General features: G+C 50.2%; 1 protein-coding gene and 1 long non-coding RNA gene across 3 annotated transcripts in view; both read right to left on the bottom strand.

Moving 5' to 3' along the window:
- The window catches only part of FLI1 (Fli-1 proto-oncogene, ETS transcription factor), a 70,194-nt gene extending 57,445 nt beyond the window's left edge, over nt 1-12,749 (bottom strand). Inside the window, exon 1 of one of the 2 annotated variants that reach the window (XM_066334695.1) lies at nt 12,278-12,749. In XM_066334695.1, the coding sequence (XP_066190792.1) occupies nt 12,278-12,295 (18 nt within the window). In that variant the 5' untranslated portion in view covers nt 12,296-12,749. The remainder of the gene's footprint in view (nt 1-12,277) is intronic. The other variant, XM_066334696.1, reaches the window with a different exon arrangement.
- A 3,136-nt stretch (nt 12,750-15,885) lies between these two features.
- Nucleotides 15,886-25,754, bottom strand: LOC136370973 (uncharacterized). Its single transcript, XR_010745260.1, has 3 exons — nt 25,271-25,754; nt 23,357-23,438; nt 15,886-16,113 (listed from the first exon to the last, which is right to left on the bottom strand). It is a non-coding gene; the product is annotated as an uncharacterized lncRNA (long non-coding RNA).
- Nucleotides 25,755-27,065: the final 1,311 nt, after the last annotated feature.

Consider the following 27,065-nt stretch of genomic DNA (forward strand, 5'->3'; position numbering starts at 1 on the left):
GCATCGCCTGAGACTGAGCCATGTTACAGCTGTTTGCCTAACTCCACCTCTTTCCCCTGCTGTTTGTACAGGGTGAGAGCACAGCCACCCTCCTTTTTTCCCTGAGCTGATGACACTCCAGAGCAGCCCTTTGTTTACTCAGGGCACTGCCCATCCATTGAGTCCTGTGTGCACAAACCCTGTGTGTGCCCACCTGTATCACACACTGCTGCGTTTGCAGGTACTCCCAACACCCGGGCAGGCTGACAGGAGCCTGGGGAGGCTGTGAGGCACTGATGGAAACATGAGGGGACCACAGACTGGTTCTTGTATGCCACAGGAGAGGCTGTGAAAGCAGCACACACCTTGGGGAGGCTCAGCTCAACCAGAATGGAGCCCTCAGGACCTGAAAACAGCTGAGGTCATGACCCGGCTAAGGAGAGACCTTGGTGGCACTTGGGAGAATGATCTGTCGGGACCTGGAGGGATTTCTCTGCACAGCCAGTTCCCTCTCTGCTCCTTTGCTGCCCCTACCTGTTTCATTCCCATTTCCCCTCTCTGCTGGAGTGCACACACCTTCCACATCCCACATTTCCAAAGGTTTGCCTGGCCACATGAACTCCCCCAGCCTTGCACAGAACTGCACGTGGTGAGCGCAGGGCTGCTCACAAGGTAGAGTTTCTGTGGCTTAGGGTTATGTTAATTAATGAATTCTTTTTTATTTTTGGAAGCCTGCAGCTGTTAGTTTTGAAACAACAGAACCTCACACTGCAGTAGGGTAGGAAATGGATGGATGAAAGAGAGAATCAGAGCAGGGGCCTGAGCCTGTGCTTGCTGCTGAGTTTTAAACCCATCAAGTTTGGCTTGTGCAAGAAGGCAGCTGGTGTTTGGGCCCTGCTGAGACGCTGGCAGTGCTCTGTGTGTGGATCCATGGAGCAGCTCCATAGGCACACACATGGCCTCTGCTGCCTCCTCCTCCTCCAGGGCACTTGCTGCAAGCCCCTGGAAAGCCTGTAGGCCTTCACACCCTGCCTCCTCCTCTGGAGTGGCTTTCATCTGTGGGAAAACATTCCTGCCAGTCTCCAAAGCCACGTTGCAAATATGTGCAGGACCCCAAAGGCTGGGAACTATGCCCATCTCTCAGGACAGGCAGAAGGCTGTGGGATGGGAACAGCCACTGATCTCTCTGTCCATGCCATGGCCCTGCAGGACAGGCTTGCACTGAGATCTCTGCAGCTCCTGAACAGAGCCAAAATCATTCCTGACTTGGGAGAGCATCACTGCAACTGAACCAGAGCAGGCAGGGAGGGAACAGAGGATTTGCTGAGTCCCACAGATGAGAAGCTGAGGTACAGAGAAGCAAAGTGCCTGAGATCCTGCAGTGGCACAACAACTGACTGAGCCAGGCTGGACACTGCTGACACAAAGACTGGAGTCAATTAACAGCACAGATTTTTCTGATTCACCAGAACTTAAAAAAGCCAAAGCACCCCAGTCCCAGGATTGCATCAGGAGGACACTTCCAGCCAAGCCATGGGAACAGCCTGTGCCACTCCAGTGATGCTGAGAAAAGGCAAATTCAGATGGGATCAGGTGCAGGTGAGGGCTAAGGAATAACCAGGAGAAGGAAGGTATGAAAGGATCGTAAGGGTTTTGTTTGTCCCAGCAAAAGCAAGAGGGAGGTACGGCAGTGGTCTGTAAATGCACTGGGGACAGAAGTCCTGGGGAGGGAAAGTGCTGCAGTGGTGCTGGCATGAGAAAGGCATGAATCAGTCATGAGCAAATGCCAGCCCCTAGTCAGAAGAAAGTGTCCAAGCCTCAGAAGGAAGAAGTTACAGAAATCCTGTTCAATGGGGAATGGTGGGGGTGGAAAGAAAATCTTTTCCAGAAACCTTGGAGATTTGGGGAAAGGAATGACAACACGTGGTCCTGTCTGACAGCAGAGCAGAGCCCTAGAACTGCTCCCACTCTGGAGTTCAAATTAAGTGCCTTAACTTGTCTTCACTGTTCAGGAATTTTGAGGAAGACTCTCCTGTTACACACAGCAGAGACCACACTGGTCTCCAGGCACTGCTGCAGCACAAATAATTCCTCACACTAATGACCAACCATAATTACATCCTTCCTGCAGCAGAAATGACATAGGAGAATACCAAAACTGAGGAGCAGGGAGCAAACTGTAAGTTTATTCCATCCATTACTGACCAGCCTGTGTCCTGTGAGGATGAGAGCACGTCTGCTCTTGGACGCCGTGGTGCAAATCCAGAGGGTTTATTGCAAGCGAGTTTGAACTTCAGGGCATTGCTTTCCCTTTCCGAAGGGGGTGAACTCTGTGCCTTTGTCAAAACCTTTGCCTGCTGCTCTGGGAGTGCTGTGCAGGGAAAGCATCCCTGTAGCTGTGAAGCTGGGTTTGGGATGCCCTGTGGAAACCGGCAAAGGGGAGAGACACAACTGAAACGCTGACAGACGGAAAATGTCTCTGGCAGCAAAGAGTTCGGGCTTAAAATGGGATCCACACTTTTCCTGCCACTAAAAGGATCGTATGGGGCTGCATGTCGAGTAAGGGTTTTACACAGCCTTGCACACTCAGATCACACTCCAGAGGATCCAGTCTCATTGCCAAGGGCAGCACAGAGGAAAGGCCTGAAAGGTGCCATGGCAAAGTCCTGTCCTGCATCTTCTCTGTCCAATTCCTGTGTGGGTAAGGACACTTTTCATCCAGGACCTGCCCATGCTCCTGCTCCCCTTTCTGCAGCCCAGACTGCAGGCCAAAACCGTGTCCTGGGAGGTTGTGCAGAGAGGCTGGATGAGGGTGGGCAGGGCAGAAGCTGGACCCAGGCCATTGCATTCCTCCCTTTGCTTTCTGGAGACATCTCAAATTTCCAGCACAATCCAAGTGTCCTGGGCGAATCCACCATCTCTGGCGTAAAATGTGACACACATGAAACTTGCATGCAGACTTGTCTGGCAGAAAAATGGATTCAGAAGTGTGTGTGGTTCAAAGCACCCCAGACCCTGATCAGACATTCTGTGTTCTTTGTCCCCCACCTAGGCTCATTCCTTCTCCTGTCACTGGAGCTGTTTCTTGTTAAAGACAATTTTGGTAAAATTTGCAGGATGATACTGAGAGGTCTGGACTAACAAATCACTCCATCAAGTGCTTATTTTAAAGCCTGGTTGGTTCTAACAAAGTCAGATGTATGAGTTTGGAAATATCAGCAAAATATAAATATTTGTGCTGTGGAAAGATATACATAGGCATATTAGATCTAATTAAGGAAGGCTCTTACAGCTCATGTCATGTGAATTCTGCTTTGGGTTGGGAGTGTCATTGGCAGAAAAATTGTCCCTGAAGGACCTCTGGCTGCCCAGACTGGTCTGGATCCTCAGTGGCCTTGGAGACACCCATGGCAGCTGCTCAAAGCAGCTCTAAGGCTTTTGGGATCAATGGTGAAGGGATCATTTTTCAGCTTCTACTGTATCAATTATTTCTGCCTCTGGTGATTTTTTCAGTGGTAAAACCATGGAAGGCGTTTAAAATCCACCAGTCCCTGGGTAATTTTGACACCAGGAACTTGTGAACAGAAACTTTGCATCTCTGCTCATGCCTTGCTGAGTGACCAAATGCTTCCTGCATTTCATCTCCTGGTTGTTTTTCCTTTTTCCCTTTGCCTGCTTGGATTTTGGGCTCTTATTCCATCTATGTGCCAGGGTTCTCCTTGATGGGAGCCTCTGGGGACAGCTCCCATAATACAAGGAATTAATCCTAGAGCCACAACTTCTGGTTCTAATCAGAAGTCAGTCCTAAAGGCTGAGCTGCAGCACAACCCTCGTGGACAAATCCTCAGAATTTAATAGGGATTAAATCAATGGAGTTTTTATGGAAATTGAATTATACTGCATAGAAATTGTTCCATAAACAGAACACAGCAGAAAAGGCAAAACCTCCTTGATTTTCCCCAGGATTTTACAGTAGGGATATAATTTCTGATGCCTTTTGCTGGACATTCCAAAGTGATTTGATTAAAAATGACATTTTTTTGACTGTAAAGGTACATGAGAACACCTCAAAGCAGCGCATAGAAACCTGCAGAAATGCACTTCTGTAGGGAGGCAATGATGTTAATTCTCTTCCTGGATTAAAGTCATGCAGATCCTGCTGCTTTCTAAGTCTTGGGTGAGCAGGATTCCCTGGAAACTCTGCCTGCCTGTCCTGGATGCAGTGCAGGAATCCTCTGCTGCCTCAGCCTGGTGTAACCAGTGCCTTGCTCTGGCCACCCTTGCACACCACAGACACACATTCAGGCATATCCAGGAGCCAGCCAAGCCCAGAATCTCCAATCCTATTCCATATTCTGCCATTCCTGAGTGCTGATGGTTTGAATAAATGAGCCTTGGGTTTCAGCTGCCTGCTCTGGGCACGCTGAGTTGGCAAATTCCCTTTGCCTCCACACCGGGGTGGCCAAGGGGCTGCACAGCCCAATTTCCCTTCTTTCTAATCCTGCCAAGCTCTCGGGTTTGGATGAGTGGATAAAATCTTAGCATGAGCTCTTCACACTGATTTCAGTGGGAATTTGCAGATATCCCATGTCTACACCTTGGAATCAGGCCCAGCTTTGCCCTGAACTCTGCGCTTACATCAACTCCACACTTTTCCAGTGGATTCTGCTTGTGTTTGAAGGATTTTTATAGGCATCTACTCAGTCCTGCTCTGAGCTCATGTTCCTCTGTCTGAACAGGAAAACGAGGGATTCTTGTCAGTCAAGTGAGCAAGAACTTGGGATTTTTCTGCAGAAAAAGCCTCAGCTCTGAGATATGGGGGTTATAAAGAGATGGAGCATCTCAGCAGAACAGCTGGGGAAAAAAGGGCTTTCTCAAGGAAAAGGATCCTCACTGCAGGGCAGAATTTGGATTTTGCAGCCATAGGCTGTTCCTTGTGTCAATGGCAGGACTGAAGGAGAACTGCAGCCCCTCACAGCTGAGGGAAAACCAGTGCAAGAAGAGGGTAATTGCCCTTCAGTGTGGTGACTTGAAAATACTCCAAATTAAAATATAATATACAGGGCTGCCAGTTCCAGTGTGTGCCGGGGCAGTGACTGTGCATGTGTGACCTTTTGGGGGAGTATATTCACCAGTGGCCCACACATTTCAGGACACAAATTCCCAGGTCCAAGTATCAAAGTTCACAACATCAGCCTGAGCAAATCACTGAGACCTCAACACCTGATATTTGCTTCAGCAGGATATTAAAAATCCCATATCTCCAGTGACACACTAAGCCTTTGGGTGAAGAGTTTCCCTCTCTGCTTTACTATATTTTAGCTACTAAAAGCTGCCAGTGGTGACAGCTCTGGCAGTGGTTTCCTTTCAATAGCACTGAGTTCTTGCCCCTCTGCAGCTGGCAGAGATGAAGAGGGCACTGGAACTCCAGGCAGAGGAAATACAAGGCAAAGGTTGGATGGTAAGAGTGTGTGGAGTCCCAAGGAGATTGGGAACAGGAGCAGCAGAGGAGTTACAGTTTCCTTTGTTCTGTTAAAAGGAAAAAGGAAACACATCAGGAAACCAGACTGTGGAGCACAGGAAGTCTCACTCTGGCTGATAAAAAGGAACTGATGTGAGGTTGGTTCAGATGCAGTTATAAGTCAATCAAGCTTGGAACAACAAGAAGAGATATTCAGAAGCCAGATAGCCAAATTCTGCATTTAGCTGTAAGAAGAGTATTTTAACCTCTCCTAATCTTTTCCTTATCTTCTTTTTTCTTTTAAGAGAAGCTGCTATAAAAAGCCATTCAAATAAGTATTTTCGCATCATGCAGAAGTCGGTTTCCTGAACTCCCCACACCTTCCCCTGACCCCACCATACCTTACTCCAGTTTCTTTCTTTCACTCATCAACCAACTTAAAAAACTGTATTCTTGCTGATTTATGTCTTCCCTTCAGATCAAAACCAGCAGTATTAAGAAGGGCAGGTTTTTTTTTGCTGAATGAGGAATCAGCAGATGAGTAATGAAAGGCTCTTCTGCCTGTTGGGTGATTTTTCACTGCCTCGGGATGACTGACAAGGATGGTAACGTTCAGTTCCTGGGTGTGCAGCTCTGGCAGGCTGGGCTTAAGGCTTTCTAATTTATTTTAATTTTTTTCTGACTCCTTTACAGCCCTGGTGGAGTCCTGGGTTGGTCTATGCTGGAAGAATGAGACGGAGATAAACGCAAAGAGAGCAGCAAGCTTATCCATGGCACTTCCTCTCCTGGGCTGTGTTTCTTACTGGATTTTAGGGAAAAATCAGGAAAAGAAAGAATGCTGGGCCATTGAAGGGTCATTTTCTGTACAGCACCCTGAAGGGAAGCAAAGGCTGGGATTTTTGCACAACCCCTGTGTGATTGAACCTTCTTCCTCTATTTCCCCTGCTCCTTGCCAGGGTGTTATGCCCAAATGTTGCCTTTAGTGCTGTTTAGAGAAGCAAGAGGCTTGTCAGGAGAGGCTGAACCTCCTGCACCCACTGCAGCACATCCCTTTGGGTTGGGGCTCTGCCTGGGGCTGAAGGAAAAGCTTCTGGTGGGGGAGGAGAGGCAGGAGGGAGGCACCGTTTGTGGTAACCTCAGTACCAGAGACAGGTTTCCAGGTGGGTGTTACTGGCGGGGGAGATACGCATCAGTAATTATGTGGCCTGGTAATGAGAGGAAGGAAGAAAACAAGCAGAAAATGCATCAACATCTTGAAGGCTTTGATACCTGGAACTCAGCAGAGCAGGTCAGGCACTGTCCTGTCGCACACGTTGCTGTTCATACAGCTTTAAGGGTGATAAAGGCACACTGACTGCCCAGGTGTCTGAGGTGACACAGCACCCATGATCTGGCTCCAGCTCAGACAAATGAATCCCAAAGGAGGCAGAAATCTACATTTAGGGGGATATTTTAGTCTGTGTTTCAAACCCAGCTATAAATGTGCAGCCACAGTCTGGTCTGAAAACATTTGTTGGCTCAGAAATTGTCCTTGGCCCTCACCTAGGGGCTGTTGTGTGACAGGCTGTGTGTCAATGAGGTGGCCTCAGGCAGTTCCTTTTAGGTCCCAGAGCCTCATGTGCAGGGGCCACCTGTGTTCAGGTGTGCACCAGGGCACAGGAGAGGCACAGGCAGGGAAACAGTCCTGCTGTCCAATTCAGGGAAGACATCTGAAGGGAATTTCACATTTCTCGTGCAAATTGGCTTCAAACCAAGTTGTAGAACTAAACTCAGTATGTTAGACCTGCTTTTTCTAGGGGCACATCCATGCACACCAGGCTTCTGCAGTTTTAGGGCTTCAGCAAATGCACAAATACCTGAAACCCTGAAGGTTCCCTTGGCTCCTTTAATTCTCCTGCTGGTGCACATTTGCACTGAGGTGGGACACAGGGTCCCTCTGTAAGTGCTCAGGTGAACTCAGGCACAAGGAGAGACTTTTGTTTTTCAAGGGCAGCTGATGAGGGGCTATAAAAGAACCTCAAACACTGATGGGTTGTGGAAAAAAAAAAGACTGGGAGATGCTCTGTGCTGAGGCATGTGTCCTAGACCTGACCCTTTGGAGCAGATGGGAGCTGAACTCAAGAGGAAAAGCTCCTGTAAGTCCTGGAAGGGGAGACCTGAAGGAAATAAACTCTGCTGCCTGCAAACCTTGCTCAAAGTGCCCTTCCCCCAGCACATCTCACCTCTCAGGGTGTCATCTAAGAGCTCACTCTCCTGCAGCCTCCCCTGTGCTGCTCCTGATGGTGACACTGCAAGAACCACGTCCCGCACCCCACAGAACTCCCAGTGGAAGAAACGCTGTGAGCAGGGACAGAAACTCATCTCACAGAAGGAATAGGCCGAAATTAAAATCAATAACTAAAATAAAAGCGTGAAATCCTCAAGACATGCATTGCTACTCCTTCGAGTGACCACATCCTGTGAAGGTGAAGAAAAAACTACCCCAGGCTCTCAGCACCTCCTCAAAGCCTTGCAGTGAAACCCCAAGGGCTTCAAATCCAAGCAGTTGCATTGTTTTGTTGGGTAAAGGTTTTCTTCAGAGCAATCGTCATTTTTTGAGCAGAAAAAAATTACACTATAGGCTTGAAAAGGCATTCCCAGTGTTTGCTGGCAAGTGGGAGTCAGCACTGAACACTGAGCTGGCAGCACCCAGCAGGACACTGAGGGCTGGAGGTTCATGCTGAGGCTGGAGATGTCCCTTTGCACACAGATCTCGAAGGGAAAATGAATCAGCAGCAGCAAAATAACCCCATCATAAAATCTTTTGAAATAGTTTTTGATGTTAAAAGGTCATTATGCAATATAAGTATCTTTGAACAGGGATTAGGGTAGGAAGGAATACTGTTGTTCATGCCCTGGAAATTCCAGATGGTTTTGTTCCAAATTGCTTTTGAGGGACAGCAACATGGAAAGTTGCTGTCGCTCAGATCTTTGTGATATATTTATTATTTTTCCAGTGTGGAGATTAGGAGCCTTGCCCCAGGAGTCAACACCCTTTAGCCAGGAAAGGCCATCCCTCAGGGGCCGAAGCCGGGGTGATTAAAAAGAGCCAAACAGACATTAAAATTGCTCAAAAAGGAAACATTTTCTTAGTCTGAGATCCCAATGGCCGAGTTAGAGAGCGAGAGCAAACGCCTCCAGCTCACAAACGACACTGATTGCTCCAAAACCCGGCCCCACCCTTTGCTATGGCAACGCCAACACATGAGTCCTCCATTCAAGGACACGGTTGTCCTCAGCTTGAATAATGCAAAATCCTCACTGAAGGTCCCTCAGAGGGACTCTCTGATGGCCACAACATCAGGATAAATTTGTCTTCATGGAAAGAAGGCAACAGCCACAAAACATGTGCTTTTTTATGAACAGGCAAGCTCTGGCAAGTATATTTGCTTTAGTTATTCTCCACACATAAAGTGGAACTGAAACAATTAAACCAGTTTGAAACCACACCATTTGTTATTGTGAGGAAGGCCATGCATGAGCATCTTGCTGTTGATGAGATGTGCCTTTTTTTGATTTATTGTGAGACAATAAAACCCAAGTCCCCCGAACACAATGCAAGTCAGTCAAAGGGAGGTGTTAACCCAAAGAAGATGGGATTTGAATGTTTAGAGGCGCAATAAAAATGTTGGTGACTATTTAAAATTAGTGCAAACCCAAGAATCTGGAGTTTCACTGGCTCCCATCATCATCTGCCAGTGCTGTTGGTAGATTATGAACAGAAGGTGGAAATAACTCAGAAAGATTTCCTGCACTTCTTCCTCCCCAGAGCTCTTGGAAGCATTGCTCCAGGGGGCACTTCCCTAGACAGCCAGTTCCACTCATGGCAGGTATTACACAGATTATTTACAGAATGCAGCAAAATTCGTCACCAACCTCCTCAGCAGGTGATCTGATTCCCTTCAAGATAAATAATCCTTTGTGAATAATACAAATGTGTTCATTTTTGTGGTGCACTGGCTCAGCACTGTCACCTGTGATGTCAGCTAGTGCATGGTGGGGAACAAAGACTTAAAATCCTCAGCTGGTCCTGCATTTTATGTTTATATCCATGGAATTCTCTGTTTGGGTTGAAGGCCTGAGGACAACTCAATTCTCAATTCTCACTTGCACGCAACTTGTCCACAAGGGATCCATGTCCACAAGGATCATCCCAACCACATTTATTCTCTGACCCTGCCCTGTTTCTCCAGTGTGGCTCTGAGCCCTTGAGACAGCTCAAGGCTCCAGTGGATTTATCCCTTCATCTACTGCTGGGCAGGTGAGCAGTAAATTGCTCCAGGGAGGTAAAACTGGCTGTAAGAGAGTCATCCAGACTCTTTCTGATAAAAAAGATGAAGAGGAAAGTACAAGCCAAATATTGGAGGTTGCAGGCAAAGAGAGAGATTTGCCAAGTAGGCTGGACCCAGACCCCTACATCTGCCAGTCTGCAGGTAAAGGCTTCAGCTCAATCAAAACAATTAGTCTGTGGAATAGTATTGCATAGACTTAAAAAAGTCACCTGTCAAATTTAAATTGCTCAAGAACAAAATCACCTGGAGGGAACAGCTCTGTCCCAAATCTAGCACTTGTCCTCCCCAAGGACAGGAATATTTCTCAGTTCGGGGTGGGAAGCGCCTTTCCCCATGCCGGAACTCAGATTTCATCTGGGCCCGCCCTATGTTCTTGCTGTAGATGATGAAAGAACCTTTCTCGGTGTTTTTCGAGCTCTCCAGTCACTGATGTGCAACCTTCTGCCATATTTTTCCCAACACAAATGCAGAGCTCTGGGATAAACCAATGCCTACATGGGAGAGCAGAGCTGAGGGCACGACTGCTGTTAAATTGCTTTGCACTGGATGTGCCCAGGTTTGTTTTGCTGTGCCCTCAGAGACAGACCCACCCTGCAACACAGGTCAACACAGAGCTCAGCACACCAAAAACATTGCAGCATCTCAAGCCACATCCTCTTGTGCTGCCCATCACCTGTGAGAAGCCAGACAAGGGGGTCTCACCCTTTCCCACAGCAAATCTCTGTGTGGGGGGCTGGCACTCCCTGGAACCCACTGTTTTCTGCCCAGCATGAAAATCTACAGCAAGTCACAGCTAATCCTTGGGGCAGGACAGGAGCACTGATCTCAGTGCCCGGCACACGAAGAGGGTCCATTGTCAGAGGCACAAACAGACCCTGGGACCGGCAAAGTGCTGCTGCTCCTGGAGTGGCTCCGTGCAGGAGCCCAGGAGGAGATCCTGTCTCAGGATCCTGTTTGTCCCAGCCCCGGCAGCGTCAGGATTCCTGGCCTGGCAGGGCAGCAGGGCAGAGGCAGAGCAGCCCGAGGGCAGGCCCAGGCCGGGGCAGTGACCTGGGATGTGGCCGAGTTCCTCCTTCGGCCGCAGCCTCCAACGTGACTGAGCCGAGCGCGGGGTGTCGCAGTTCCTCATCCCCAAACCGCAGCCCGGGGGGAGCAGCTCCGTGCAGCGGGGGAGAGCAGCAGCTCCCGGGGCTCCAGGAGTTACAGGAGTTACAGGAGAGGGGAATGGGCCCTGCTCAGGGGATGGATGGGCAGGAAGGCACATCCATGTGTGCACCCAGCAAGGCACAGATGGGGAATTTCTGCACTTTCACTGCAGAGTATTTAGGGCTCCACAAATCAAAGAAAGTTGTGGTGCATTAAATATATCCTGAATGAGGCCCAGGTTACTTCTGCTACAGATCTGAGGAGGTGGACGGGAAAACCTGTCTTATTCCAGCCATACCTGCCAAATATTGTGCTTTCAACACTCCTGTTTTCTCCCTTCCTTTCTGACATTCATCCTTTCATTCCCTTTCTCTTTCCTCTTTCCATTTTCTCTTCCTGCCCATCTCCTTCCCTTCCCCTTCTCTTAAGACCCTTCCAAAACCATGCACTTGTCACAAGCTGCAATCTAAGGGAGACAGTTTCAGTTCCTGCCCGTTTGCAGCTTCGTTTTACCCAGGTCAGCAAAATAAATTAAAAAAAAAAAATTAAAAGAAGAGAAAAAAAAGCAAAAATAGGAGCACTTCTAAAGACGAGCACGACACCCCACCCAGCCAGGCGATAGGCATCTTTCGAAATCCTCCAACCCAAACACACCCACAGCGTCTCTCGCTTCAAGGCTCTTCTGTTCGAGCTGCTCCTGTTCCGCAGCGCTCCCCCAAGGAGAGCCCGGCAGAACCACACACGGGTGCCCCAAGTCTTGCCCTGGGCTGCCTGGCCTTGGAGGAGCACCTCGGGGAGCTCGGCAGGGCTCGGTTTATCTTTCCAGGGGCTGAAGCAGCGGCCGGCTGGCCAGGAGGGGAACTGCTCCCCCAGCCCCAGCATCGTCCCTGTTGCTCAAGGCCACCAGAAGTTGGTTATGTTGGTGGTTTATTTGCCACACTCTGCTTCCCTTTCCCCCAAGCTAGGGTGATATTTCTCCTCCAGCCCGGGGCTTTTTCCCCGCCAAAAAACCCCAAAAAAGCTACCAGAGGAAACCGGCGACCACCAGAACCAGAGCCCCGCGGCAGGCCCGGGCGGGGGACCGGGGCCGGGACACCCGCACAGCCGGGGACAGCAGCTGCCACTGCCACTGCCCCCGGAGCCGGGCACGGCCCCTGCCCTCCTCGGGCCCCGCTCCGGGCTACGAGCCGGCTGCGAAGCGCCGAGCACCGGGGAGATCGGGAGAGCCCCCGCGGGAGAGCCGAGGAGGAGGAGGAGGAGGAGGAGGAGGAGAGAGCCCGGCCGGAGGCGGCCCCCAGCCCCGCGCCCCTTCCCGGAGCCCCCCGGCCCGAGGGGACCCCAGCCCCTCCCGGCCCCTTACCTTAATAGTGCCGTCCATCGGGAATAACTTCCAGCCGGGACCAGCAATATTCCACACATTGACCCGGTTTAGCCTGCGACTGACGCCTCCTGAAGTTTTTTATCCTTCTCTCTCTTTTAGCTCTTCTCGCTGCCTTCCCAGCGGTTTTGTTGCTCTGTACGTACCCCCTCTCCCCCTCTCTCTCTCCCTCCCTCTCTCTCTCTCGGTCTCTCTCTTTTTTTAACTTTGGTTGTTGCAGCAGAGCGAAAAAGAGACAGTTAACCGGATGAAACGTTTTTTTCTGCTAATTTTGGGAAGTGAAGTCATTGAGGAGGAAACCTTCGTCTCTGCGCTGGTCCTGCCTTCTAGATGAAAATATATATTTTTTACATACAGGATATTTGCTCCATTTAGATAAGAAGGGGCAGAACAATAGCCACCTCTGTCACAGCTCTTGTTTGTCGCTGGGACTGCCCGGCCAGCGCAGACCTTGCCTCGCACCCAGCCCGTGGCAGCCAGCCTCTATAATCCTCCGTTTAGTTTAACGTGGGGTTTTGCTTTTTTTTTTTTTTTTTTTTTTTTTTTTTTTTTTTTTTTTTTTTTTGGCTGGAGCAGCTTTAGCCTGACTCACTGAATTTCCGTCTCTTCCCACAGATTTTTTTATTAATGCGTTTTCCAGTCAACGGGAAAAATTAAAGGGAGAAGACCGTAAACGCAATTCGGTGACGGCAGGCGGAGGGGAGGAAAGAAAAAAAGTCTGGCGATTAAAACGTCTTTAAAGCATATTTCGAGCCCTCTCCTTCACGCCTCCCAGCATAGAGCGTGAGCCCTGGCTCAGCCGTGCCCGGAGAGAGCGGTGAGGGCACTTCTGCAGGACACACACACACACAGACAGACAGACAGAGTGCCCGGCGATGGGACAGAGCCGCCTTCGCCCCCGGCCCTCACTGGCATTCCTCCCGCGGGGTGGGACACGGGGCTCGGCAGGGGAAGCACCGGGACCGATGGTTTTCCAGCCTTCCTTTCAGGTGCTGGGAGCCCTTTCCCAGCCTCCTCTCACAGTGCCAGCTCCTCGCTGAGATGTTAAACCCCCTCAGAGCAGGGGGGAACACGCCCGCCTTGATAAAAATGTCAAAACCTCACAATAATGCTCGGAACAGCGGAATTTAGCGCTCCGGCGCCGGGTCCTGACGGGCGCAGCAGACAAACCCCCTGAGCCAGCAGCCTTGAAACGTCGCTTCAGACCTGGCGAGCCCCTGACGTGCGATTCTCCCTCTCATTCAAAGCGGAGCCAGCGGCAGAGGAGAAAGGCGCGTTTTCCTTTTTCCGGGAAAAGCCGAAGCCTTCCAAAGGAGCCGGGGGAAGGAGACAATACCCGCCTGTCCACGTCCCCCGCTCCCCCCCCCTTGCCAAAATAACCACGGCGGAACACATCAGGCAACAGCCGGGGCGGCCCCTCTGCCCCATTCCCACAGAGCACAGGGGAAAGGAGGGGGAAGGCAAGAAAGAAAAGTGTCAGGGCAGGAGGACACCCTGCCCGGCCGTGCGGAGCGTTACCTTGTCCAGTGCCAGTCGTGTCCAGGCTTTTTGTTTCCCCCTGTCTTTAGTCCAGCCACGGGGAAGGGGATGAGGAGAAGCAAAATTATCTCCGAAGTTATCCTGCCCCTGCCCCTTCCAAAAGGGAAACGCAATAATGCCACCAGTGTTTCTCCCCGGCTGCGGCAGAGATGCTTTATTAAGACTTTATTTCTCCAAGCCCGAAGCGGCCAGGAGAGAGCCACAGATCCCCCTTGCCCCTCCCTCTCCTCCCTCCCCCTCCTCTGAAATCAGCCTCATCAATTCAGCTACAATTTTTCAGTTGGGATGCAGACACGGGGCTGAACGTGACCAGACCCGGAGGTTTTTTGGCTCGCTGCTCGGCAGCGATTGAGGCCGCCTGCAGCCGGGAGGTGAAGGGGGAGCGCAGGGACAGCCCGGCCGCCTCCCCTCGGCCCCGGCCTCTGCCGTGTGCCCCGGGCCCTGCGCCGCGCTCCCCCGAGAGCTGCACATCTGGATGCTGCTAGCGGGGTCAGGTCCCCCCTTGCCTAGGGCCACAAAACTGGAGCTCAATTAAAAGAAATCACGGTTAACCCTTTGCTTTCCTCATCCCTGTTGCTTTTCCCGGCAACACGCCGGTGCCGGCTCCCCTCTCGGCATTCCCACATGGCAGGAGGCTGCAGCCACCAGAAAAGCGAGAGGTTAAAGGGAAGAGTGAAACGCATCCTTCCAAAGCCCAGATGGTTCCCTCTCTAGAAAACGCTCCCCACCAGCCCCGACAAGCAACGCGGGTGGGGGCAAGGGCTGAGGGAGAGGACAGGTTGAGGATCTCAACCGCTAAAAGAAAGGGGAAAAAATCCCCTGGAAGGAGCCTCTGTCCCCCACCGACCTCTCGGGGCACTTTGAGTCGGGGCTGCGGGACCGCCAGTGGGGGACAGCTGGGGATGGGGAGAAAACCGTCTGAAAACGTGCCCAGATCACGGCAGAGGACCTCAACACCCTCAAAACCCCCTGAGCTCAACAGCCTCAAAACCCGCAGAGCCCAGCTCCGGGCTGAAGGGACAAACAAACCCGGCCCCCGCCGCGCGTCCCCGGCGCTCCCAAGGGCGGCGAGATGCCAAACAGACCCCCGCCATCCCACCGGGAGATATTTTAGGAACCCAACTCTGCATTTTACAGCCAGCCGGGCACCGTGACCCGCAGGGGCTTATTTTGCAAGTCTGGGGATGACTCGAACGGAGCCTGCTCAGGTCACTTGTGATGCCGGGTCTGTCACGGATGCTCCGAGCTTTTCCGCCTGTGTTTGCTCTAAAGCAACATTTGGGAGAATCCAGGAGATAAGGGAATGTGCGAAGGTGTTGCACATTCTAAAGACGATCCGAACAATCTGCTATTTTCATCCCAAATAACGAAAAAGAAAAGCTTTGTTTTATTTTTTCTTTCTGTTTTTGTTTTAATTATTTCCCACATCTCCTCCCTCCCCCAAAAAAACAAGCCCTAAACAAACAAACCACGAAAAACCTCAAAACCAACCCCAAAGCCACCTTTGAAGTTATGCCATGCATTTTGGAAAAGGCTGGGATATTCGTAACTGTGTATGCCAAGCTCTGAATCATCCTAGGTGGTTGTGCCGTGACTCTGGGTATTTAACCGTTATTTAACTGAGTATTTAACTGCTATCTAACTGACTTTTAAACTATTCTTCAACTGCACTGAACCAAGAAGAAGGGAGCCGAGACAGGCAGGGGAGAGGCGGGCACGGGGCTGAGCACTTTGCGCCACTCTGGATTGTTACTCTCCCTGTAGATGCACGTGTAAGTACAGCAAAGGAATTAGGGTCTGTTTGAGGTGGTCATCACCAGACATCTGGAAAATCATTTGATCTTGGCAACCACGGGAGATTTCCAGTGCTTACATCGGGATAGGCTGGTAGAAATCAGTTACTCCTCAATTATTATTAGTATCGGTTTTAGTTTTCTCTTTCACTCCGTTAATGAATGGAACGGAATTGTCCAGCCGCGTTTTTAATTAGTTCACTATTAATTGAAGGGATCGGGCTCCTGTGGCCGTGCTCAGGGCTGGGTCCCAGCGGCTGCAGCCCCACACGGACAAGGTGAAAACTCCGCCTTCGCCCCGAGCGAAAGGAATGAGGAGCCACTAGGGGGATGTGGCCTGGAGCTGTTCCGTGTCCGGACCCAAAGGAGTCACCCCTCGGTGTAGCTCGGTGCCAGCCCCTCGCGGAACCCCAAAGATCTGGATTTTCTGGCTGTTACCCACTCGGGAATAGCGGGCATCACCTCATAATTAAAGCCGGTTATTCCCTAAGAATAAACACAGCGCAAACCTTCCCGAGCCCCGCTGCAGGTTGGGAACCGGCCTGTCCGAGGGTGGGAGATGGGATTGGTGTCAGTCACCTTCTCTGGCCCCAAGCCATCAGCTGAGCTCTCCTTGAGCCCAGCCTGGAACGTCGCTGTGAACTAACGCGGTCACAGGAGAGGGGAGCTCAAAAAAATCCCCAGCATCCGTTCGTGGCTAGAAAGTGCCTCATTTCCCACTAAATACGACGAAGTGTCCTCCTTTTTAAAGGACTTCTCAATACACGTGTATTCACACAACTCGCGCTGGGTGCACTGTGTGTGTTATATATCTAATAACACTGCTTTCTAGGCAACATCCATTCTATTCTCACTAGAAGTAGGTACAATTCCCATCAGTCTGAACTTGCAGGGGCCGGGGTTTATCCCGCTCCAGCCTTCACTGGAGGGAAACTCTCCCCCAGCTCCAGTGAACGTTTAAAATCCCCGGCTCCGACTTTCCTCTGGCACCGACCCCATCGCGGGGAGAAAAACGCGACGTTGTTTATTTATTTTCTAAGCCCTCGTTCTTACAAGAAAAAAAAAAAAAAAAAAAAAAAAAAAAAAAAAAAAAAAAAAAAAAGCCCAAACTGCAGCCCCGGGATTTGATCCCCAGAAAAGAATCCCAATTTTAGACCCAACTAATTGGGCAAACGTCCGCTTCTGAGCTGCAGCAATAAAAGGGAATGAGGAGAGTGTTGCAGGCGCAGAACTGAAGGATCGGGTCCCTCCTCCCCACGGGAACAGCCCAGGAGATCTGGGAACCTGAAGCCGGGAAGTTATTCCCGCTAATCGGTACTAAGTAAAACATAATGTCTTAAAAGTGAGACGGAGAAGATGCAGTAGCTTTGAAGCTGCGCCGCAATGAGGGGCGAGCCAGGGGTGTCCTGGCTGCTTTTATTTGAGTTCCGTGTCCCAATAAAACAGCCCCCGCCCGCCCTCCTCCCCCACCCCGCAATTATTGAAAAGCTGAGGCACAAAACCCAAAAATACTGAAGGCCAGAAAAACAGACTGCAGTGCACTAGCTCCGAACGTCTGGCCCCTCGCTTGAGGCCATAATTAATTTGAGATTTATTTTTATTGGAGAACCCAGTCTCGTCTGACCTTAGCCAAACAAGACTTCAGCGAGACCCTTGATGCGCTTGAATGGAACAGAATATTTCTGTCTAACTTCTCTTCAGGCGACCGTGCCTGCTTTGAATTTGTTCCTTAGTCTTCATATATTTGGAGATTTACAGGAAAGATTTAAAGCATTTTTCCCCTTTAACATTCACTCTCTCTTTTCTTCCAGTTTTGCTCCCCTTTCCCTCCACACCTCCTCTCGTCTAAACACGGGGCTGGGAGAGCACAGGAGGGGCTGGAATACAAAATTCCCTGGACCCAGCGTATTGGGAGGGGGGGATTTCTGTAAATTGGGAAAGAATGGAGCCATTAAAAGGTCGCAGAGCTGCGAGGGGGGGCTGGTTGCTGCTGTCTAAAGACGGAGGTCCCTGGAAAAGCTCATCATTTGTGCCCGGTTTATTTTAGAAAGCTCCAACATGCCACAATTCCAGGAGAAAAAGAACTTTTCTCCCACATCCACTTAAATTGAAGCCGTGTCTTGAAGGAACAATGCCAGCCCTTCCCCACGCAGCGCGGGCGCTGAGCACGGGGAAAGGCAGGACACGGCCACATGGAGAGGGATTTCTCTCTTTAGAGAGGTCGGTGCCAACAAGACCTAAATCCTTAAGCACCAAATTGTCTTAAGGCGTTAATCAACGACTTGCTAAAGGCTGACAATTTAGCAGCGTTTGTGGCCGGAGAAATGGGTGTCAGAAAGGGAAAGAAAGAAAACCGATTTGGTGTAAACGTAATTAGTGATGGCCGAGGGCGAGTGACGGAGTTCCCAGCAGCTTGTGCCCCCGAAGCTCCTGCAGTCCCCAGCTCTCTGGAGGTGCCTGTCCCGTCCTCCCGAGCCCGGGGGACAAGGACTGCAACCCTCCGGGACGCCGGCAATGGGCAAAAGGGGAAAAGGAATAAGCCGAAACGGATAAAGAGCGGGAGGATGCACTCAGTAGGAGCATCAGCACCCGGAGTGAGGAAGAAGCAGTCCAGGGAGGCTTTGGTTTTCACTGTCCTGCCGGGGTCAGGTTCTCCAGCTGTTCCCGGGAGCACGGGCCGGTTTCTGCCCGCTCCACCCGCGCATCCCCGAGCACCTGCGGGCTGACCCCTGCCGCCTTCCCCTCGCTCCGTCCCCCGGGCACCGATCCCGCTGCAAACCAAACGAAATCCCGGGATATTCTTTCTTGGAGACCTGTCCTCTGCTCCTCCTCAGCGGGAAAGGGACGTGGCCGTGCCAGGGTTTGGCAGTGCCCGCTCCAAAGAAAACTTCACTGTTTTGTCCTTAAAAAAAAGAATTTACTCCCTGTCTCTCTCTTTAGGGCTTCTGTAAACTTTCCAGACGGAAGGGGAGCAAGAACAAACCCAATATTGTTCCCAGCCACGCAGCCCCTTTTCCCTCCATGAATATCCTCCTTTGTGCTGCACCACAAACCTTATGGCTGCGTTAAAGCCGGGCTTAAAGCGAGACCCCGGCGCCTGCCCAGAGATCGTGTCCCGGAGCAAAAGCCACCCTCGTGCTGCGGCGGCAGGAGCTGGCGAGGGGCAGCGGGGCAGCCCGGGTCACCGCACACACGGCACGGGGCAGGGAAATGCGGGGCTGGTGCCGGGACAGCCGCTGCCACCTCCCGCTCCTCGCCTCCTTCTCCAAGGGACTGCCCTGCAAAGTCTGCCCTAGAGCTGGCGGGGCTGGAGTGGAGACTGCCCCGGGAGGGGAAATGCCAGGAGCAGGAGGGGATCCAGGAGCAGGAAAAGAGATCTAGGGGCAGGAAAAGAGATCCAGGAGCAGGAAAGGAGCTCCAGGAGCAGGAAAAGAGATCCAGGAGCAGGAAAGGAGCTCCAGGAGCAGGAAAAGAGATCTAGGGGCAGGAAAAGAGATCCAGGAGCAGGAAAGGAGCTCCAGGAGAAGGAAAAGAGCTCCACGAGAAGGAAAAGAGCTCCAGGAGCAGGAAAAGAGCTCCAGGAGCAGGAAAGGAGCTCCAGGAGCAGGAAAGGAGCTCCAGGAGCAGGAAAATAGATCCAGGAGCAGGAAAGGAGCTCCAGGAGCAGGAAAGGAGCTCCAGGAGCAGGAAAGGGGAACCAGGAGAAGGAAAGGAGCTCCAGGAGCAGAGAAGGGGATCCTGGAGCAGGGAAGGGAGAGGCTGGCCCCGGCCCCGGGCTGCCCGAGGAGGGCAGGGCACGGGAAGCGAAAGCAGAAGCGCTGAGTGTGCGAGGAGGAGGCGATAAGGAGGGACACGAAGCGTTTGGATGTTGCTCAAGGGCAGAAGAAAAGCGCGGCTGAAGCTCCCGAATTATCCTTGTGCCGCCTTTACACACATCTGAAAGTACAGAGCGGAGGGGCAGGAGGGGAGCGAGGGCTGCTGTGACCTGGAGGAGCTCGTCACAATGGCAATGATTTAAAAAATCAGAACTCAGAGGTCATGTCGCTTTGCTTATCGCCCTAATTCTTTCCATATCCCTCCAGTCAGGATTCCAGTGCTGTCTTTTAATTTCCCAATTATATTCCATGTTTCATTCTCTAAAGTCAAGTCCTCGTGTTTAGATGAGATTAGCACCCTCTGATACACTGTGAGTTATTAAATACTTGCAGATCGGTCAGTCCCTAATGGTCTGGAGAATAGAAATTCTTCAACGGTTGTGTAGAATGAGCCATGAAGCATCAAAATATTTTTTTTATTTCTACAAATCCCTAGCCCTCCATTGAATTAAAACCCCTACAAGAAGTGGGTATGAGAGAGAAGCTTGGGTTCCCCTGTCAGGAGTTCTGTGGGATTGGGTTCCCCTCTCAGGAGTTCTGTGGGATCTGTTATCAGCCCTTTTGATAACCCTTCTGCTCTGTGATGGAAATGGAGGTTACAGCACTGAGAAGCTCCAGTCCAAGAGACTCCACATAAAAATCCTTGTTAAAGCATTTTAGAATGAAATCCTTCTTTGCTTCCTGCAGCTCCCTCACCTCAGTTCACCCCTCATCCTGCATTTGCAAAGCCGTGACAAGAGCCCCGTGGCCTGAAGGTGCTCACAGGATATTTGGTGAATTTGTTCCTCCTGGGAATTCCTGAGGAATACCCTGTGGCTGCCCACTCCGGGCTGCAGCGCAGAGAGATGAGGCATTTTCTGTCCAAGGCACAGAGTAGCCCTGAAGTCAATGCACATTGTCCATCTCTTGGGAAGGATTTGTAGAGAGGATCAATCCCAATCTCCCTTTTTCTGGAAGGGGTGGTGTACACGTCGCACAAAAGTAACAAAGAAAATACTTCTCCCTTCCATGAGACAGCAAATAATGTTTTGTGGAGAAGGAATTGCATGAATAATAATAATAATAACAATAATCACACTAGACAAGGAGAGAGATTGGGACTCAATCATCTCCCAATCTTCTGTTTTGCAATCTTTGTGCTCCCCAGAGCTTTGGAAGCCCTCCCAGGTCAGTGTGGGGCAACAGGAAAAGAAGGAAGGCAGGAGACTGTCAGCGGGACCTTGTTCAGCTGCACTCACTCTGAAGATGGGGAAATGCAGCAGTGGAGAGTGGAGGTGTCCTGCTCCGGAGCGCTGAGATCACCCCTCCAGGGAGTGGATCCATACCCACATTTCCCCCGCCTGGAACATTCAATCCCAGCTCTTCTGTGAAGGAGCCAGACACTGTCAGAACCTCTCTGCTGTTTCTGGATGTGTTTGGGTCACTGGAAGCTGCCACCAAAGTCAGAGGGGCAGAGACTGACCTCACCCGTGTGTTCAAGGTTCAAACTTCCCTGAATTTCACCACGTTCCCACCCTTGTGCACAGCTCTGAATGAGCTGCCCAGGTACCAGTTGGTCCCACCGGGAAGAGCTGCCCAACCCAAACCATTGAGAGTCCATGGCAGACATTTCCTTTGTCTCCAGGAGATTTTGGATCAGACTTCATCAAAATCCTGCTGATTTTTTTAAGCTCAGGAACAATTAATTTCCCCAGTGACTTCGGTGTGGGAGAAGCTCTGCAGACAAAATAACAGAGCCATGCCCAAAATCCCATCAGCTGAGGAGGAAGGGTTGTCTTAGAGGCAGAGTCCAGCATCCCACAGCTCTTCCCTTCCTCCACGCTGTTGAGCCCCACCTGGGGAGCTCTTCCTGGTGGATATGGCACAAACTTCTGGGAAGAGAACTCTGTCCCAGCCTATTGCCAGCAGGACTGCACTTCCTGAGGGGGCTGCCCCAACACAGACAGGGACAGGCTCCCTCAGTCCTGCTGGAATGTTCAGTTATTCAGGCCTGGGTCTGAAACTCCTGCTGGAATGTTCAGGTATTCAGGCCTGGGTCTCAGTTCCACTTGATTCCAAAGGAATTTTGCTCCTAACAGGAGCAGCCCTGCCTCTGCCTCCCAACCCAAGGCAGTGACACGACACCAAGGGATGTCCCAGGGCCTTCATCTCCTCATGGCAAACACAGCACCCCGATGTGGCATTCCCCACATCCCCCGGCTCCAGCTGGCCACAGCCAGCCCCACACTGGGGAGCATCTTCTTTCCCTTGAACTCGGAGGGGATTTGCCCTCCCCAGACTTGAATTTCTGTTGTTTTCCACAATTTCTGTTGTTCCAGAACCTAGTCCAGAGCTATGTGAACTTAATGAGCAAAATTAACTCACCAACATTCCCTGAAACACTGAGATGAGAGTTTGGGGGATTTGGGGGGATGTCAGCCCGATGGGGAATCCTGCCCATTCTTGGTTGGATTTGTTGTAGAAATATGGAGCAGCTGCACAGGCTCACCCAGTGCCACATGACTTGGATCATCCCAAGCTTGCATTTCCCTTGCTGATTGTCCCAACGAGCTGCCCAAACTGAGCCATAACCTCGGATTATTCACAGGAATCATTCCGTGGATCATCCCCAACAATGTGGATGCACATGAAAACCCCATTTGGGGCACAGATCATTGAAAGAGGGAAAGGGGGGGAAAAAAAGAGTGACCAAATTCCTGTAATAAATTATTCATTACAAATTATCCACCCAGCTCTAGTTAACACCCTCCTGTGTTTCTTCACTGACAGGAGAGGCTTGTGGTTTAGATTTTCCCTGAGTGCTGCTGCATGCAGGGTTTGCCTCAAACGTGTAACCCAGATGTCCCAGGCTTGGTTTATTTACATTCTTGGGAGCTGTTGTGAAAAAAAAAAACCCTATATGATGTCAAATATAATATAGAGCTCAGTGAGGTATAAAGGGACAAGACTGTGCCAACCCTGCTTTGGTTTTTGTTTTAATCTTTAAAAATGAAAGAGGCAGAAGTGGCCCATTAAAATACATAGTAAGATCCATTCTTAAAGTTATAAATAAACAAGTAAATAAAGAAATAAATAAATGCAAACAAGTATTTAGAGTGCAAGATCTGGTAATATCAGTTAAAAACCAAAACAACTGAAGTTAATTTCCCACTAAATTGCGTGGAAATATTCAAGAACAGAAAGAACCATCAGGAGCAGAGAAAAAACATGCCAGTGTTACACAGCACTGCCTGGTGTGCCAATGCATTGCCTCAGCAACCGAGAGAGATGTTTGTCTTTAACTCCTTCAATATTTTCCCCCTCTAAATCCGTTTTGAAATGGACCTTTCAGAAACCACACAACTCCACAGATCATCCTGCATGGGGACATCAGGAGCTGGCCCAGCAGAGAAGAGAAATGAGATTTAGCTCTGGTTCAGGACCAGGGGGGGCTGGGAAAGCAGAAAATAGGAAGGAAATCCAAGGAACCACTATGACAGAACTCTGGGATATAACCCGGTAGCACAGCGCCATGGTTGTGTTGGTTCCAGAGCAATAAAGCAGGACCACACTGGAATTTAGGACTGACTATAGGATAACTCAGCAAACCCAGCAGCAATGAAGGATAAAAGACAAGCTCGCTTGGACTCATTGTTTGTCCCCGACGATACAACTTCTGACTCAACCCTGCACATTTCCAAAACAATGAATTTGATATTTCGGTCTGACCCTTCTCCCACTGAGGATCAAGGGACTTTTTTCCTGCTAAATTCGGTGAGAAAGTGAATGAGCTTTTCAACCAATACAAACGAGTGTGAATTTGGGAGGATTGTAATTTTTGACATTACCTGTTTAAAGATGCTGTCATGTCTTACCTTGACGTAAGACGAAGTGTCTGGTACAGTCTGAAACATCCTTACTTGTTTATTAGATATATTTAAAGGTCCTAAATTTGACCTGAAATAAATAATAAAAATACTCCCAGTCATATATATGCAAATAGAAAAATAAAGGAATAAAGCCTGGTTTAAATGATAAGATTGATCATAAAATTTAGAGTGGAATGATCAAGCATTTAAGTTTTACATTTAACATTTTTAAAGGACAGAGAACCACATCAACACAGTAACTAAAATCAACTAAGAGACTCACAGAGCAGGGATTTATTTCTCTTTTTAAAACCAGTTCGCTTTTTCCTTTGGATTCTCCTTCCTCCTCAGGAAAAGAGCCTTCTTCACTTTTGACCAGAGCAGAGGGAAACGTTTGACATTTGATTAACTGAATTTCTTAGCCAACAATTAAAAGCCAGCTGAAATACTCGTGTTTTCATGTCGAGCCTAGTTAACCCCATTGACTCGTACCCCAAGGTTTCCCCTGGCTGAGCGAGGGGCAGTTGCCTTTCCTGGCTCATTGAAACCATCCCGAGCCATTAACCCGCCAGCCCCCGCTGATTTAAGGAACCTTCCTCACTAACAATAATTAAACCATAAATTAAAAATCTATTCCGAAAGGAAGCATCGCTGCAAATATTAAAAGAGCGCTCAGGGTTGTTAATCCCGTTTGTAGTTCGGGTCCTGCTCAGCCTTTCTCTCAGGCTCAAGGCACCCCACCGGATTTTCTGTACTCCTAAGACTTGATGAACTCCTGATGAACGCGGGTTCTGCCTCCAGCCCCCAAAATGGTCCCTACAGAGACGCAGAGGTTAACAACGACGGTGACAAACGCGATGGCGTGTCACAGACCCGCAGCCGCCAAAACATCCCACAGACGGATTTTATGTGTCCTCCCCGATGCTCTCGGGGTGCTCATTCCTTCTGGAAGGCGCGGGACACAATCCGCTCGGTGTGAGAGGTGTGTCACCGAGGATCAGGGGCAGCCTCACAGACACCAGGCTCCGCTCCAGGGCTGTCCCGTGTTCCCGGCTCGGGGGAAGAGGCACACACTGACCCCGGAGCTCCCGGAGCCGAAGGAGGAGAAGGATGCTCCAGGAGCCGCGCACCAGCGGCCCGCAGCCCGGGCTCTTGGCTCGGGGCTTTTTTCCGAGCTCTTGGGGAGAAGCTGTGCGGTGCTGAGTGCGTGTGATCCGAGCCAGCGCCGGGGGTAATTACACAACTGCCTTAATGAAGCTGCCCGGCGCTGAGAGCCCGCAAAGCCCCGAGACACCTCCGTGCTTTGGAGCCAGCGAACCATCCGTGCAGCCAAGGGAAAGGGGGGAAAAACCCCCAAAACCAACCACCAACAACAACAACAAAACCCACAGTCCAACAACTGCAAAATAAAATTCGCTATCTGCACGTAACCCCACTTTAAACTGATTTTTAAAGTATTTATTGCCCGTCCAGCTGGCACGGGAGGGCGAGCGGCTCTAAAGAGGACAATGTGTTTCTGATAAGTACAATTCTTTTTTTTCCTGTCGTCCTCCCTCCTAACACATTCCAGTTTCTTTTGCTTCTGAACTTGCGACGGGGGGTGGGGGCAGGCAGAGTAAAGGGACAAGGTAATTTTGCCTCGCCAGTAAATTTTCTGGGGTCAAGGATTCCCATATTGGTTTCCCCTCCTCTCCTCTTTACCCCTGATTAGCGTCCCCCCTGCCTCCTCTACCTCCCTGCTGTAATTACGCCTGTGCATGTAAATAAATACATCTGCATATTTTGGAGCCAGTTCTCGAGAGTCTGCAGTGGATTATTTATCAATCGTCTCGCCCTGCCAGCGTCAGCCGCGGTATAAAAAGGCCTCTTAAACTACTTTTAGAATCGCTTCTTCTTATTGCTATGATTGAAAGGACTCACCTTTTAGAGCCTTTCCCCTCCGCCAGTGGCAGAGCAGTTTGTAAAGATCCAGGCTGAGACCAAAGCCAAGCTCCCACCAGCTGTGGAGCTCTGCCTTTGCCGCTGCACTTTTGCGGGGAGAAGAGAGATTTAAACTTGTTGGATCCAAAGCAGCGCCGAAGTTAAAATTCCCAGCCCATCCAGACAGGCTGCATCAAGCAGGCATTTCCTCAGGGGGCTTCTGTGCTGCTCGCAGCTCCAGGACGTGCTTTGCTTTCCTTCCCCTTGCTTCTCTGCCCTCTACTTTTCATTTGATTTCCGTTTTCCCCCCTTATCAATATTCCAGCTGTTCGCTCAGATTATTCGTGGCCATGGGACATCCTCACCCCATGAGCCCTCCTGGCGCTATGAGCGACTTTAAACAACACACCAAGAAGAAGAAGAAAAAAAAAGAAAAAAAAAAAAAAAAGAAAAAAAAGAAAAAGGAAAAAAATTCACAACTTAAAAAAAAAAAAAATCCTGCTGAGGAGTCAAGCCGAAAAGAGACGCTGAGTGGAGCTCAAGTGCTACTTTAAATCCCCCCTTTTAAATGAGGAAGTTTCAAATATCCGTTATAGAATCATCGTTCCTTATTTTGAGATTTTCTTTCCTGACTCTTACCTAGAAACGAGTTAACCCGTTTCCCCCTGCAGCAGGACTGACACCATGACGGAGCAGGCTGCAGATGCACACGCCTGGGAAAGCGGGATGGAATCGGCTCCAAACGATTCTTTTGGATAAGGAATTCCGCACTTCTCCCTGCAAGCTGAAACCTCCAGCTCCTTTTAGCTATTTCATAAGAGCCTATCAAACAGTAATGCATTCAGGAGGGAAAAGGAAACACATCTTCAATCCAGGGATGGTTTTTTTTTTCCCATCGGATTCACGTTCCTGGTGCATTTTGTGATCTCAGAAGCCTTCACAGACAATATTTTGCGATAACCTGGGCAAAAGCTTCCCGGGATTTTAATACAACATCAATTTTAAATGCAACTCTCGGAAGGGTTACCATAACTATTTGGAAAATGTTCTTCCATTCTCTATTCTCTTTCTCTCCTTCCCGGCTTTGCCCCAAATTCCAACATATTGAAACATTTTTCTCCTTAATAAGAGGAACATATAAAGTGAAGGGGTGAAAGGGCAACCCGGGAGCCGTGCCTTGAGCTCCGCACACAATTTACTCCCTGGTAGACGAGGCGTTTAGCATTCCTCCCAATTTCCAAGGAAAACAGACTCAGACTCAGACGCAGCGACCGGGGACCTCGCCACTTTTTAATATAGAAATTCTTGGGATTCTTTGTTGTTATTGTAATTGTTGTTGTTTGTGGCGAGAAAAACCCTTTCCTAAGCAAGGTGAGGGGATGGTGATTTGAGGGGGCCGCTTCCTTGGGATGAAAGGAAAAGCAAAGCGACAGGAGGGACTCGGGAAGTGCGCGGGAGAGAAGGGATCGGGAGAACAATCAGGAGAGAAAGGGAATAGGGAAAAATCTCCCAAAAATCAAAAGCAGCCTTGTCGTCATTAAAAGCTTTTTTAAAAAAAATCGCGTGCACGGCGTTAAAAATGCCTTTTCCGAGCTTTAATCTCATTATCCTGCGAGGATGGGAACAGCTCTCTGCAGAGCCCAGCCAGGCGGGGACCGAGCGGGCTCACGTTTCAAAGTCAGCGCTCATTCTTTTCTCACGTTTCCACGTGTGAATTACACCGAGCACGGCCCAGGAGGAGCCCCGAGGGCTCCGCTCCTCTGCTCGCTGACACCTCTGCCCGCTCTGCTGGACC

This window comes from Sylvia atricapilla, chromosome 23, assembly GCF_009819655.1.
Source record: "Sylvia atricapilla isolate bSylAtr1 chromosome 23, bSylAtr1.pri, whole genome shotgun sequence".
Classification (NCBI taxonomy): Eukaryota; Metazoa; Chordata; class Aves; order Passeriformes; family Sylviidae; genus Sylvia; species Sylvia atricapilla.